At 41.1% G+C, this 16374-nt stretch overlaps 2 protein-coding genes across 3 annotated transcripts; both read left to right on the top strand.

The window, feature by feature from the left end:
- Positions 1-1413: 1413 nt before the first annotated feature.
- On the top strand, positions 1414-15853 carry fhl5 (four and a half LIM domains 5). Of its 2 annotated transcripts, none has more exons than XM_079694460.1 (6): positions 1414-1552; positions 12770-12950; positions 13173-13347; positions 14226-14395; positions 14646-14832; positions 15002-15853. In XM_079694460.1, exons 2-6 carry the CDS (start codon positions 12789-12791, stop codon positions 15151-15153), a joined length of 846 nt encoding a protein of 281 aa, XP_079550586.1. In that variant the 5' UTR covers positions 1414-1552; positions 12770-12788; the 3' UTR covers positions 15154-15853. The 2 variants fall into 2 exon arrangements, with proteins under 2 accessions (XP_079550586.1, XP_079550585.1); XM_079694459.1 differs by lacking the exon at positions 1414-1552 and adding an exon at positions 11975-12588.
- On the top strand, positions 1425-7571 carry LOC307047471 (4-galactosyl-N-acetylglucosaminide 3-alpha-L-fucosyltransferase 9-like). Its single transcript, XM_079694458.1, has 3 exons — positions 1425-1552; positions 3365-3610; positions 3931-7571. Exon 3 carries the CDS (start codon positions 3939-3941, stop codon positions 5019-5021), a length of 1083 nt encoding a protein of 360 aa, XP_079550584.1. The 5' UTR covers positions 1425-1552; positions 3365-3610; positions 3931-3938; the 3' UTR covers positions 5022-7571.
- Positions 15854-16374: the final 521 nt, after the last annotated feature.

The raw sequence follows: 16374 nt of genomic DNA on the forward strand, positions 1-16374 counted from the left end.
GTGAACACAGTCAAAGACAAACAAGGATCTCACAAAGACCAACAGGAAAAAACGAACCTAAATGCACACAGGACAGACAGGAAACCAAAAGACAGATCTAGACAAGACAAAACACAACACAGACAGATCGTGACAGAGGGTTTAGATAGTTCACTTTAGTCTAAGTTATCTCAGTGGGTCTCAAACGGTTTGGTCACAATTTATGTAAAGAAATATTTCCAAGGCGCTCCTTTATAATTATTAGGATGAATAACAACAGGTTTGAAATCATTCCAATGCATATACTATAGGACAGTAAACCAAAAATATCGTTTAAAACTGGATATATTTAAAAAAAAAAATGCATGAATAAATAGATGTTAACTGGGTAAAATAAGATATGAATGAACAACAAAAATAAAATACGTTACATTCATTTGTTATTGGCTATGGGTTATTGACTATGTTCACATACTTAGTTAATTATTCAAATGTAAACCGATCTTCTTCATATGGGTGTTTTAGAGCTGTACCCCCTAGATCTAGTCTCTAGTAATTCTGCTCAACGTGCACCAGATTGAAGCATTTTACTTTAAAATGTTACAAAAAATCTTTCGGGGGGGGGGCATGCCCCCGGACCCCCCTAGACGATGTGACGTCCACCCCCCAATTAAAACATGTTCATACTAAATACATTTGAAACCTTCTTTATGTATATAACCAACATGTCAATAAGTTTCAGTTTTTGTAGTGTATTGGTCTTTTGTAGAGATTTTTCATTTATTCTTTATATATTCTATTGTGTATTGCTTGGAGGGGGGTGGGGGGGGCACCAAATCATAATGGGGGGCACCGCATCATTATGTCTAGGGCCGGCCCTGCATCTAATAATGTAGGCTACTATCGTTAAAGATCAGAGGAAAATAACGGAATGAGAGGGGTAAATCCGGAATACAAATAAAGAAGCAAAGAGATTGTAGAGCAGTGAGAAGGGAAAAAGCTTGGTGTGTCAATTCATTACATTGTCAGTATTTGTCGCCCCCTCGGATTTTTTAACAGCCCCCTCAGTAATTTCATCCTGGAGCCGGGCCTGACACACGCACACACCAGTCTATGGCACACACACGCACACACTGGAGATCCGCCACAGCCTGCAGCTGCATTGACGGTAAACAGAGCAAGGTAGCGCATGGGCAGCCAGCAGGGAATTATTCCACATCGCATCACATCCCAGAGCATACATGGCGTCCTCACACACGGAGCTATGCATTTTGTGTGCAGGCTGACGGGGTAGCAGCCAATTATTATTATTTTTGCAGCCATCATTCTTTGCGTCGGTGTGCAGCAGCGGGGAAGATTCAGCGCACATTGCTACAGTAGGTATCTTTTTCTGGATCAAGACGATGGATGAGTGCTCATCCGGATCTATTCCTGCAAACACAGCGGACGGGCGAGATTTTTTATTCCAAACGCATCCGCATCTCCCGTATGTTGCAAGGTGTCTTTGAAAAGGGTACGGACCTCTGGGGGAAATGAGAAGAACGGTCTATTTTGACTCACGCCTGTCGAGATGGTGAGTGAAAATGCATGGCTGTTTCCCCCCCTGCACCCCCATGACAGCAGCGGTACCTGGTTTTGACGGAGGGAGAATCATCACCATGCTAATTAGAAATGATCTCACTGACCGGTGTTTTCCTGTGGTGTTATTTTTACATAGCGTTTTTTACATTTTCAATGCACTGTTTCATACTTTAGTGGAATATAAAGGTTTCTCTCCACTGTGATCTGTAATCGTACACTGCACACTGTGTTTTGCATCGCACATAGCCTAATGTACATTTGTCAGCATCCTCCTCCACGCTTTTATTTATATTCTGCGCGTTTTCGGTGCGCACACACATGAAATATTCCAGTGAATTTCTCCATATTCTCATCAACTCAGATGCAGTGTTATGCCCAAAGACAACCATTTTACAAAGAGTGCCTCGACTGTAGCATCTCACGTTTTTAAAATGACCTTCAGTGCTCGGTGGCTGGAAATTAATTCTCACCTGGCTGGGATGGAGTGTCCGTTTACGATCAATCCTGTGGCCTTCCCGGGAGAACACATATACATCGAAGGGAAAATAAGGGGGGAAATGTCATGTTCTAGGAAATGAGGGCTCTTCTTTTGCCCTTTGGTCTACCTGATACTGACACTACACCAGGGATTTGAAGCATCCCTATGAATGATGCTACCTAAATCTGTGGTTGCGTTTTTTCTGCCTCTCTCCAGTCATGTCTAACGGCTCCTCGCTGCAGACGAGGCTACTCACCCATGCGGTGCTCTTTCTGTGTCCCAAATACATCACAATGCATTTGACAAAACCATCGACAAAACCCCAGTTATGTTATTTAAAATGTAAATGGATGTTTGAGCTGCTGCTGCACGTGTCTCACTTTGCTCTCATTTGTTGGAGATGGGAAAAAAAGGACTGTGTGAGAGCCATTACTCTCTCATATCAATTTCTCTGACCTCAGCACCATCACCATGGAGACACTATAAACTTGACCACACACTGCATATTTAATAGCCATGATTTAGATCTATACTGCACTACTGTACACTTGAGCCTCTCTAAATCTACCCTGTGTTTAAAGTATATGATACCACCACAACCACATGAAGGTATATGCATGCGCTGCATCCACTGTAAAGCAAAGAGCTTATCACTGCTGCTCCCAGAAAACATGTTACATCTCTCTAAGAGGATTGGCTTACATGAAATTGTATTGATACCGAAGCTTTTAACAGGAATACACTCATCTGGATCTGCTTCATGTGGCATTTGAGTGCTGATCTGTTTACCTTACTCACAGATGGGAGATATGAAGAGGTGCTGTCTTACAGCCAATATATTCATTCCATATTATGTCAGGAGGAAAATCAAGTGTTGGAGCATGTCTCATTGTTTTATTTGCTGAAGTGTGTGAAAAAAGTCACCTCTTGATGTCTATTTCTGTGTATGGCTTCTTTATGCTAGATGCAGGTGTGTTTAGCCCCGGAGAGCTGGAGAGTCGGGGGGCTTTCTACTCTCCTCAGCCTTAAGATGGCAGCATTATCTTACAATACATAGGATATGCCAAAAATTAATAACAGCTTGAAGCTTACACCCATGCTTTACAATCAAATTTGAAATAACATTCATGATTAATTGGCAATTTGACAATAACCGTACTATTTTCCTTTTATTTTCCATCTTATTTAAAATAGTAGTTTAAATTAGTGTAAATCAAGCATATCTCTCCATGTTCATGCACAGAACCTCACTTGTTTTCTTTGCTGATGTTCTGCCTCTCCAGCTCTAATTGATTCTCTCAATTTTCTCTCCCTGCTCACGTAAAGGAGGCATCATTAAGAAGACCTGTGCATTCAAGATCAAACGCACCTCTTTAGATCATTAAGAATCATTGTTAATCTGCGTAAGAGCAAAGGAGCATAGTTGAGCTGTGACCTGCACTTTTTTTTGTCTATGAGCACTGATTCACAAAGAAGATTGATCCCACCGTCGTCCCAATGTAGGAACTGCTCCCTCCGATTCCCACAACTTCTACTCTTGCTTGGATTTCAGCATTCAGTTAAATCCACCAGGTTTGTATAATAATAAATCTGAGAATGCAACACAATTTTCTTCATGAGTATTGATCCAAAGCAGTGGGTGCCTTACGCACGGCAGGGTGCATACTCAGATAACAGCAAGAATATGAACACTGTGTTCACATGCTAAAGCCCTCAAGCAAACCGTTTTTAATTGGGGCACAAATGATGTTTAGATTCGATGACCCAGTATAATAGACATCATTAACTCATAGTGCTAATGGGCAATACCTGTGCATGATTAGGTGATTAGTCTGGATGTCGTTTCCTGTTGACCCTGACTATATTTTTGTTCTCTTGTGTGCCCTTTCCAGGACAGAGTATGCCATCTGCACCTTTCCACAGAATCCTACGACCCCTTCTGCTCGGCACATTCATACTGGGATGCTTTGTGACTCTGTTTTTGATGTATTTTAAACCATCCACCAGCTGGTTATCAGGTCCTGTCGAGTCAACAGTATCCACAGACCGGGAAAAGAGCCTCTTCTCCACCAAGAGTGATAAAAACGTGACCACCGTGCTGATCTGGCTCTGGCCTTTTGGACAAACCTATGACCTGGGCGTGTGCAGCTCCCTATTTAACATCGAGGGCTGTTTCATCACCGCGGACAGGAACTTCTACAACAAGTCGGATGGGGTCATCATCCATCACAGAGACATTTGTACCGACCTGTCCAACCTGCCGCCTGTCCAGCGACCATCCTTCCAGAAGTGGGTATGGATGAACTTGGAGTCGCCATCGCACTCCTCCCAGCTGCCTGGGATCGAGAACATGTTCAATCTGACTCTCAATTACCGTCAGGATGCTGACATTGAAGTGCCTTATGGGTCCATCGTAGCAGCGGAGGGCGAGGAGGACTTTGTCCCACCCAGCAAAAACAAACTGATCTGCTGGATTGTGAGCAACTGGAACCAGGACCATGTGCGTGTGAAATACTACAATGAGCTGTACAAACACATTGAGGTTCACGCGTACGGACAAGCCTTTGGGGAGTACATCGCTGATCAGGACTACTTTCCCACCATCGCCAGCTGCAAGTTCTACCTGGCTTTTGAAAACTCCATCCACAAGGACTACATTACTGAAAAACTGTATAACCCGCTCTCTGTTGGGTCAGTGCCAGTGGTTCTCGGCCCTCCCCGGCAGAACTACGAGAACTTTATCCAAGGAGACGCCTTCATCCACGTGGACGACTTCACCTCGCCCAAGGAGCTGGCCGATTACCTGCTGCTCTTGGACAAGAACGAGGAAATGTACCTCAGGTACTTTGAGTGGAGGCGGCACTTTAAAGTAAAGAAGTCCTATTTCTGGGCAGAGCACACATGCCTGGCTTGTGATTACCTGCGTAGGCACAAGGAGTACAAGGCATTCAATAACCTTGACAAGTGGTACTGGGGAGAATAGTGCTTTGAAGGGCTATGCAGTGCTTGTTTTGATGTTAAAGTCAGTGCTTTAAGATTAGTGTCCTTCAGTTAACTAGAAGGTTCATTACTGTTCTATCAAGAGCTCCCAAATGATGTTTTTCTATTGGTTCAGTGGCCCAGTGAGACATCCATCTTGTGTTTTTATTATTATTTGCAAGCCAATTTTGCTACACCGTACTTTGCCTTTTGTGTTATTCATTTATTTATTTTTGATGAATTACATCTGCACTACATGTTTTATTGTTATTTCAACCCATGTTTTGCTTAACATGATGACATTTGCTGCTATTTTTTTACGTTTTAGTTCTTTTATTCGCATGAATGCTCGATTGTATGGATGCTCCTGTATGACGGATGGCTTTCATGGTGCAAAGTTATTGTTTTTTTTTCTTTAAATATCACCTATCATGAAGTGGGATATTTGAATAATGTTGGCTGCAGACGTAAAAAGTACAAATATTTATGTAATATTTATTTAAGTGATGCATTAAATGAAGAAAAAAAACAATCTCATCTGTGCTAGTGATACTGTCACCTATGCAGTGTTTACCGAACTCAAATGTGAAAGTAGTTCAATTGTGTCATGTACATGTTGTGTATTTTTGGAATTATGTAGCTGTCATTTCCCCCTACATAGTTTTCATTTGTACTGCTAAGCCAACTGTTACCTTTCGTTACAAAATGTACAGTAAGACAGAAGGACATTGTGTTATGTGGTTGTAGACGAGATATGGTGATCCTTACCTGTTCTCCGACAGCAGACGTGACTCTGCTCTGTGAGAGGGAGTTTACTAATCCTGTTGTGAATTGTTAATTATCACATGTGATGGTGTCACAGTGAAGATGATAGTACAATACAGGGCCAATACTTTATTATGACACTCCTATACACCTCATTATGTTGCATTCAAATTAGATCTTTCATTTTTAACCGAATACATTGATGAGAAAGAGCTCAACATTAGCATATTACTCAAGCAATTTAGTTGTGTGTACTGTACTGTCATCCGCCAATGTGACATCAAATATTAACACTGATACTTTCAACAATTTCAAGCAGATGTTACCTGCCCACGTTTGCAACAATATGAAAGATGTGAAAAAGATAACTGCGAGTTTATCCTTATAACTGTCTTTGAATCTCCACATTTCAGAGTTGTGTGGGAAGTGAGAGTTGCATGTGAAGATGTTTTCTGGATTTCTTTTTGTTTACACTCCTGTTTACAGTTTTGTGGCTTGCCAGACAGCCTACACCACTCAAGAACACACAACAAAAAGCATCAACATCTGTAGATATCCCATTCCTTTTAAATGTTGTAAGAACAGCCAATCCACTGAACAATGCATCTCAACAGCACTGAGCAGCTATTGACATGATAGTTACGTTTTTACAGAAACAACTGTGCAAAACTAAGTCAACATTTTATGCAAGTTGTCTTCATGGTCAAAGTACTCAAACGTTTTTCAGGTTATTTTCATTTCTTTACTGTCAAAGGGACCATTCATGTAAATAAGGATGAATTCAATTATTTTTCTTATGGAAAATGGTGTTAAATGCCATAAAGAAACCTGTATATAAACCTTGTTGTGAACTGAATCATCATCTGGATCAACCGAGGGAGCTCAAACAGACTTTGAATTAATGAAGTGAAACAATGTGTTTTTAATGTTTAAATCTCTTTATAACATACAAATGGTGGCAGGCAGTGAATGTGATTTCGCTGTGATGTCGGTGCTTTGAAAGGCTGTGAATGAAGGTGAAAGGAGAGAGACACTCGAAAAGAATAACCAGCGATGGAGACAATGGTTTTAGTTGTGAGGTCTCCATCAAGGGAGGCCATTTTACACAGAAGGTTTTTTTTCTTTTTGATTAGGCGTAATCCGGTTGGCATGACCTAATTGAATAATTTGTGCCAAAATGCAGCAGATATAGCACTTTTATTCATGTGGAGTGGTGTGACTCACTGTGCTGGTGGCTGTCTTTAGATGGAGCTATTGTGAGTTCGGAAACTGTCATCCTAGACTTCGACTGTCCAACAGATTAACTATGAAACTGCCACTCTAGGTTTCATATTGTACAGTCAATGGTTTCTTGTCAAATGTGTCGGTGACTTTAAGAACAGAATATTGTTTTTCTTTGTGTTGTCCGTCTCTTTCATCCTCTCTCTCTCTTTCAATATTTTTTGCACAAAATCAAACATGGAGGAGCTGAGGCTTCTCTATCCCCCGTCTCAGTCTGTGAGTGTGTCACAGCAGCAGAGTGAATCAGAAATCTCCGAATACTGACCAACCTGGCACTGATTTTGCCGGAGTCCTGAAAAAAACACTGTATTCAAAATGTTTGTGTGTGGTTGAACATGGCGATTTCTTCAGAAATGCTCATTTTCTGCCAGTTCACTGAGGGAATCAGTGAGTCAATCAGTACAAGTTTTTTGCCAAATCATTGTATTTTGCCAAATGTTGTGTTTTAACTGTAGATGTCTGATAGTGTCAAAGAAAAATAAAAGTAAGGACAAATGAGCAAACATGAGTGGAGCATACAGAATTCCTTTGAGATATCTGATGAAGGATTTGTTTGTACATTTTAGAAAGAATCCTAAGCTGAAACCATTTTTCCATCACAAACTGATTCTAAAAAAACACAAAATCTGAAACTACATCAATCCTCATCCTAAAAGGACGTCATACAAACTCATTGGTAGTCCAGAAAGCGCTCATACCCCAAAAAATGTGGAGGATGCTGTTGTTCTTTTGCTACCCTTTATGTATTAGTTTGACATTTTTGGAAATACACTTATTATTTTACTTCTTTGCTTTCCGGTCACGAGTAAGATGAGAATAATGATTCTACTTCCTTAAAACTTGAGAACAGTATGGATCTAATTCAACATATATGTTATATATTGTAGGTGCAATTCCATCTAATGTACTACTTTAGCATTTCTATCAAATATAATTTATGTTGGCCACACTGTTCCCAAATGTAATGCAGGCAAAAGTATAAATAGCTATCCACAAGCCTTGATAAGTGATTGATGAGAGAGAGGAGAGTGTTGTGTTGGTTACGCCTCGATCCTCTGGCTGTTGTTAGTTACCCCATATCCTCACTAGCTCTCTGGTATTTCCAGTCGTCTCTTCCACCACACAGAGATGACACATGTTTGTCAACTGCTTCTGCTCAACGCTGCGGGACAAAGTGTGTTGTAAATATGTGTGTTGGTGGGATCAGTGGCCCAAATAATCCGTCCATGTCATTTGGGGATTAATGTGAAAGTTCAGGTGGCAGGCGGGGATTGTCCCAGCAGTTTTTCCGAACTCAAGACAGTGTCACTGACATCCTGATGTCAAAGGTGTGTCTTGACAAACCAACAGTGAATTATATCCTGACATTGCAGTTGCCCTCAGATCAACAAAGCAACAGGCCATAACCTCTTTTCAGCTAATCGTTTAGTTTTTTCCGCCTGCAACTTTACTGTTTTGGTTAACTTTAACCGCTCTCATAGCATTGTTTTTGGAAGCTACCTCAGCTGTTTTCAGGGAAATGTTCCTAAAAACATACTGTGCAAAATACCTCCGCAGATTCAGACTAAATCAGTGACCAGCACAGCTCTATATGAGGAGACCAAAAACAGAGTTAGAAGAGAGTGAATATTGGACTAAACATTAATCAGGGCCAGCCAAGCATTTACTAATTTGACCACTCATAGCAAACTATTTACACCTGGGTCCCGGAATAAAAAATTATGATCATGATAATTTCAGCCGTCCAGGAATCCTTTTAAACCAGCGTTAGTTTAGTTTTTTGTTGTCTTTTATATGTGTTATTTTAATTAAACACACAAAGAATTCAACATTTGAGGAAATACATGATTTTATTTTTGATTATTTTCCTGCCATACTAATGTTTGGCTAAATCTGGAAAATGTTTGGTAAACCTGTTTATTTGTGCTGCACTATAGGAGGTTTCAGCAGAAGGCACTTGGGTTGAAGTTATTATTAGTGGAAACGTGTCCTTGAAAGCAGGAGTACAATTTGAATTTTTTGGGGCTTTTATTCTCTGAAGCTCCCTGAGATTAATTAAAGATTGGGATTTTTCGAGGAGCAAGCATGGTAGAATTTCTCTTTTTTAAATTCATGATGCTATTTCTGTGTTGCAGGCTGTGAATAATGGACCAACATTCTAGATTTACATTTCTTATGTAGGTGAAATATTGTGGCATGCTTTGTTCTCTGGCTTGCACCCAAAGGTAATCAGGCATTTCGTCTTTACATGGTTAATCCAAATACCACAGAATCTGTGGGCTGGGAGGAGGCGAGGAATCGAAGAGGAGAACATTTTTAATGGGTTGTGCATTCCTAGGAGTGGAAGACTTTCTCTCCTCTTTAGTATTGCAGATTAAATGTCTGGCGATTTGACAGGTCTTGTCACCCACTCGTACATGACTCATTTTGCCGAAACTAGGTAGGAGAGGGGGGCCGTACCCAGAAGTTCATAGGGCCTCCCTGTAGGGGTGTAAGGTTTGGAAGGATTGTGGATTTAGTAGATTGTATGTCCAACCCCCTATGTGGCTATCCTGTTCAGTCCAAAGCGCTGAGTTGAAAGCAAGGACTCCACGATGCAGGAGAGTACTGAGGCCTGCTCAAAGGGGCAGGTTTGTGTGAGTTCTCTCCTTAACTACCAGAGCCGCCCCTCATCTCAACCTAATGTATGCCACTTACGCTGTCATCACCATGCCAACCGGCTGTCAACTCTGGAGCGGAGAGGCCTTTGTGCTTCAGAGAGATGCAACTGTGTCGCGTTGATCTGTGTCAGTGTCCAACAAGTCGCCACCTCAAAGGAGCCACCAAAGTAAATGCCCCTCTTCTTCTCTGAGATAATTTGACTTGGAGGTGGAGGAGACAGTCAGTGCCACATTATTGTAAAGACTGAATAAATTAAGATAAGACGACACCTGAGTCCAGGTCATATAAAGGCCTATTTATTGGGGCTGGACAGGCCGCATACGAAATCTGTTGGCAGCTGCTCAGAAGTTGACTTCAGAGGATTAAGCGGGCAAAAAGGAATACGCAAGATCAGCAAGCTTTTTACTCTGCGGAGTGGGCACAGTCTGTTGTAGAAAGTAACAATCCGGGAGACAAAGACCTCCACCTGTTATCTATCAGGGTTGTAATAAAACGAAAATCAGGCATTCACAAATGTAGGTTATCACTGATATTATAAATACAGTATACTATGCCTGAATCTCTGCTTGAACATCCAGTGAATAACACTGTTGAGCTACAAATGATTTGTCAAGACTGTCATTTTATGTTAATACAAGTTTTTTGTTTGCTGATGAATGTAGGTCACCTCCACCCCTGGCTTGACGACGTCACATGACGACAGACACACTGTGCAGCAGCCACCAATGCAGCTAAGATTAGAGGCTTTTTGAGAGGCAATGACTATATTTGCCACAGTTAGCTCTGGGTTTATTTAAGGTCGGCATAATTTTGTGATTTGCTCTGCTCATCTGGACACCAGCAGGGAGCAAGGGTACAATACAGGAGTAACTTAATCCAGACCAGCAGATGACTGTGTAATCCGGCAGATCCACCTAAAAATAAATTAAAACCTGAAGGATGGCATGATATCAAATCAGAAATATTTCCTACAGCGAAATGTGTGACATGATATGGTTTATTTTGTGCTGAAAGCCTTACATAACACGCAGCTTGCAGTTAAAAAATACCACAGTCTTACATTATTCCTAAGTGGTTTGTAGTTGCCACCTACATACAACGCAGGCTCATGTTCCAACATCCGTCCAAAAGTGGATTGCATTTTATTTATTCACAAGGGTTTAACTTTATATATACATATCTTTACAAGGAGTGTTAGTGAAAGAGAAAAGACAGACTTCATCTAGACAGAGTAGCATTCCTTCAGCCTCATCCCTGTCGCTGACCTTCCTGTGTGTGTGTGTGTGTGTGTGTGTGTGTGTGTGTGTACGAGGGATTAGGCCGTGGGATGGACTGGTGGTCTTCTCGGGCTATTTTTATGAAGTTGTCCGCCCCCTGATCCTTTTGGAAAACTGATATGAGCACATGTTCATAGATTCAAATTTAATTAGGCAGCTGTCAGTCATAGATGCTGGAGAACTGGGATTTGTTTCAGGTTAAAAAGGACAGTTTCAGGCATCGTTTTTTAACACCTTCAACAACATTGATCCAATAGGACATAATCACATTACCAACAAAGATAAGGGTTTGTTTTGACCAAGTGTTCGTGTTAATGTTTAGATTATTGTTATTTTCCCAATGTTTCAGGGTTTGGTATTGTGGCAAACTGTTATAATTGACTCACTTAGATGACCATTCTTATCATGTGTATTCTTCACAATGGGTTTATCTTTGTACTAACAGTATATTTGATCAATCAGTACTTTAAATTTGATCAATCAGTACTTTTAAAGTTGACCCAGTTTTCTGCCTGTGCTATATTGACTTGTTATTGGTCTGTTAATGATTTAGCTTCTCCGGTGCAGGCAGCAGATATCCGGTCCAGATTTCCTCTTCCATCTGCTGGTCATTGTTTTGAGTTAAATTAGCAAATTGAGACAAATTGGAGTTGAAAGAAAACGTCTATAATCAGATTGTTCCAAAGAAGCCAGGCAGATAAAAAGCAACCTTTCTGTCTTCAAGTGATAGCTGGTTGGGTTCTGAGATTGCATTTCGGCCAATTAGTTCTTCCTCTTTTGCTCTCGACACTCACTGTTGAACACCATGCAACCAAAGCCAGCTACAAGCAACAAACGGAATATTTCTAACCTTGTGATTTGTATTGTGTGTATCATCTTTTGATACAGCACACTAGATATGTATTTTTAATGAAATGACAAGTCCATTGTTTTCGGCAGGATGGTCACCATCAAACTTCAAATGACTGTTCCTCCTCCATTATTTTGCTACAGATGAATTGGACATCCACAGCCTGCACCTTCCCTCTTGAAGTGCTGCCAATGCTCTCTCAATAGCAATAGTTCAGTACCTGGCACCTATCATAAGCCATCTGCAACTGCTTGTTCTGTAGCTGCCACTGACAAAGCCCATACAGTAAGTGCGTCCAACACGTCAGCATCCAAATTGCCGAACATTGGCATTAATATACAAAGTGATATTAGTGTGTGAAAAGGAAAGATATTGTGTTTATTTATGGGACATTGATAAAACAGTTGGGCACTGATATTAATTTAATTGTAGAGTGTCATCTTTTAGTCCTAAACCTGCATTACACATTGTTTTTTACACATTCCCTGAATGAACAACAATGATTGAATCAGGCGTAGCGCTCTGTGCACCATCAGCTCCCTTAAAAGGTGCAGAATGATGTAGTGGAGCATGTCCATTCTCCCCAGAGATTACCGCTAATAAGAGGGTTAGTATTTATAGAAGGTCCCCCCTTAGTGGATACCCCTAATCCTGCCTCACCCCTTTTCCTCCCTGCCCCATCGCTGTGTCTGGACTGTTCGCTCTCTGCAGTCCAACCTCGCCACATATCAGCCGAGGTAGAGACTACTTTAACACAGCACTGCTCAGATTCTTTTGAAAGAAGCGAACAATTGCTTGGCCTCTTTACTTGCTTGATGAGAGGGGGAAGATTGCTTGGACTATTAGAAGGCACTTTCAATCTTTCATACATTTCTTCATTGTCCAATTTTTCTTCCTCCTGCTCTCTTTGACCTACAGCTAAGAAAACCAAACAACAATGTCCATCATGGAGCGTTTCGACTGCCATTACTGCAAGGATTCCCTGCTGGGGAAGAAGTACATAATGAAAGAGGATACGCAGTACTGCACTAAGTGCTATGAGAACCTGTTTGCTAACTGCTGTGAGGGTTGCTCTTTGGCTATTGGCTGTGACTGCAAGGTAAGGAGGGGGATGGCTTTGATGTTAGTAATGTCTAAAATAATAACGTATGCTATTTATTTACAGTATCATCTAAGTGTGATTAATATTTTAATGTGTTTGAATCACATTTTGACCCTTGAAAAAACACAGTCATCATTTATACAAGAACGTCCTAATGAATATCCTATCTTACAGAGTTTCCACAAGTAAAATAAATAATGTGTTAAATATCAACAACAGGACATGTCCTACAAGGATCGCCACTGGCATGAGAAGTGTTTCGAATGTGCGAAGTGCAGCCGCTCTCTGGTGGAAAAGGCCTTTGCAGCTAAGGATGATTTGTTGCTCTGCACTGAATGCTACGCCAACGATTATTCTTCCAAGTGCACCAGCTGCAAGAAAACCGTCATGCCAGGTATAACGATGGCGATCAATAGGGTCGATGATGATAAATAAGTTGTCGTTTTGTTACACACGCACCTTAGTTCTGAAGGGGGCAAAAAAGTATAGTGTAGAAGCATAAGTCTCTAAATGTCAAGCTATTCCTTTAATTACAGCATGATTGACTACACTGTGTGCTGATTAGTTTGCTAAACCTTTTGTCAGTACTTAGTGGTTATAGCTATCTCAGTTAATTTAAACATCATTTGGACAATTTATCTAATGTTGGGATGTACGTGTACACGTGTGAGTGAATTAAGGTTAGTAAGAGACCGATATTGATTTAAAGAGTGAAGCTCAAGTGAGGGAAATTAGGTAATTAGGCAGGAGATCAGGCAGATAGCTGATTGGCTGGAAAACCAGCGTGGCTGATTCAGAGCATGTGTGTAAATGGGTAAAGGCGCAAAAGGCAGCACAGGAATACAGGAGAAAACACTCAGTCTTTTAACAAAGGAAAAATATCTAAAAGTTGGGATTGAAAGCTTATTATTGACCGTGGAAACGGTTCATCACACAATCTTCCTCTGTCGATGGAGCTTGCCCAGTTGTAATGGAGATTCAGATGTTGACATTTCAAAAATGACTGAGTGCTTTAAGGACTTTCTAACAAATGTTGGCTTGTATATGTGTGGAAATAAGTGCAGAAAGAAATTGCCTACAACTAATTAATATCTAGATACAAACAGTTGAAACCCTAGACAGTCATGCCATTTTTTCCTCCCCAACAATTAGATCCAAGATAATTAAGATTGTCTACTTCCTACCCATGACACAGGGCTATTTTGAGCCTCACTGTGCCTGTGTCATAGAGGTACCATATGCTGACTAAGCTGCTCTGCTCCCATGTGCCAGGAGCCCGTAAAATGGAATACAAGGGGAACAGCTGGCATGAAACCTGCTTCCTGTGTCATCGCTGCCAGCAGCCAATAGGAACCAAGTCCTTCATCCCAAAAGATAACGGCTACTTCTGTGTGCCCTGCTTCGAGAAGCAGTTTGCCTACCAGTGCTGTGCTTGTAAGAAGGTAAGGTTACATCTAATTGTAATTGACCGCTGCAGTCAATCCCCCTGACTATTATTTTAATCTAACACTCACATCGATATATATATATACACAGTATATAGAGTATTTGGAGGATGAAACCCTCTTTAATGGTCTCACATACATGCACACAGTGACATTTGACCTCTGCATTTAACCCATCCTAGTACTAGGAGCAGTGTAAAAAAGGTGCATAGTGTCACTCTCCCCCATGGATTTGTGTTACCTTCAGGCAATAACAACGGGTGGAGTGACCTACCAAGACAAACCCTGGCACCGTGAGTGTTTCCTGTGCATCAGCTGCAAGAAGCAGCTGCCCGGTCAGCGCTTCACCTCCAGGGAGAACTACCCCTACTGCCTCGAGTGCTTCAGCAACCTCTATGCAAAGAAGTGCGTGGGCTGCACCAAGCCCATCACCAGTGAGTCATTGCTGTGCTCATGTTTTCATGCACTCTGACATGCAGATTTCCTTACTCATAATCACAGCCTTTACATGCATTTGTGTAGGACTTGTCAGGTTAGTAAGATGAAGATCTTGCATTAACCTGCACATTATATCATTCATGTATCTTTGCTTGATGTGTGCAGGTCTGGCAGGAGCCAAGTATATCTCTTTCGAGGAGCGCCAGTGGCACAGCGAGTGTTTCTCCTGCGTTCAGTGCTCCGTGTCGCTGGTGGGCCGCGGCTTCCTCACCCAGCGAGACAACATCTTGTGCACCGACTGCGGCAGGGAGAAGTGACCTTTCCATGAAAAGGTCACAGCTTTATCCTTAAACCAACAAGAGCTCCTGTTCTCCTTTGCATGCCTGGTCTATAAACAAACTCTAAATGTCAGGTGCTTATTTGGGTCATAAATTACCATTACGGTAGTTCTCTCACGTTACCCACACACCAAAACTTGGCTGTCTCCATAAGGATAGACATATATCTTTAATGTTAGGATGCCATTGCTCCACGGTTGAAGAATGTTCTCTTTGTTTGTTAAAATTTAAACTCTCAAAGAAATCTCAAACATTTGTTTGTTATAGATTCTTAGAAGTTTATACTTTTTTTTGTCTCGTATGACAGTAAACTGAATATCTTTGGATTTTGGTATGTGGATCGGATTTAAAAAAAAGAAGGTTTCGAAGATGTCCCTTTGGACTTTGAGGCTCATTTTAATTATTATCTTACATTGAATGTACAAAATAATAATTTGCTGATTTATCCAACAATCAACAACATAATCACAAGTTTGATTCATGACGAAAAAAAATTGTTAGTAGCACCCCCAAAATATGCTTTGCTTTTCCACAGGTCTGATTTTCATTACACATTTTGCTGCTGTTTACTTACCATGATATGTTTACCTGGATCAATGTATTCACACTGCAGAAACATAACATTATGCATGATTTATGCTTCTTGGTTGTTCCAATAAAGACCTTCCTGTGGATATCATAGGCCTGCTGTTGCTTATTCTAATATGTATTATTCTGCTTCAAAGACACCATCCAGAGGAGGAGTCTATAGGTTAAGGATGGGCACAAAGTTCAACGTTACAAATATAGCTGTGATGGTAGGTTTGAAACCACGTCTTTTTACAACCATCACTATTCAGACAATCATTACTGTTTTTGTTGCCTCTTGACCTCATCACACCCAGCTCATTCATGTTGTCAACAAACCGAGATCGACCATATATGGTATGATCAGCTGATCACTTTCTCTTCTGCTTGTACATTATCTACTAACCAAAGACGCCACTTTGTTCCATGCACAAGACACAAATACAAGTGACCGTAAATGTGGACACCTCAAAATATGTGTCCTCAGCATAGTTTAGACACTTGTAAAAGTTGGTTTTCTTGGTGAAGCCGTTGAAAGAGTTGCGTAAGTGTCCTCACAGGGCAGGATGAGCCGCGTAAAAATGCTGACATAGATTTCCTGTCAGGATTTAGTCACATGGGGAGGTGAAATTA

The sequence above is a fragment of the Notothenia rossii genome (genome assembly GCF_949606895.1).
Source record: "Notothenia rossii genome assembly, chromosome: 7".
NCBI classification, from domain to species: Eukaryota; Metazoa; Chordata; class Actinopteri; order Perciformes; family Nototheniidae; genus Notothenia; species Notothenia rossii.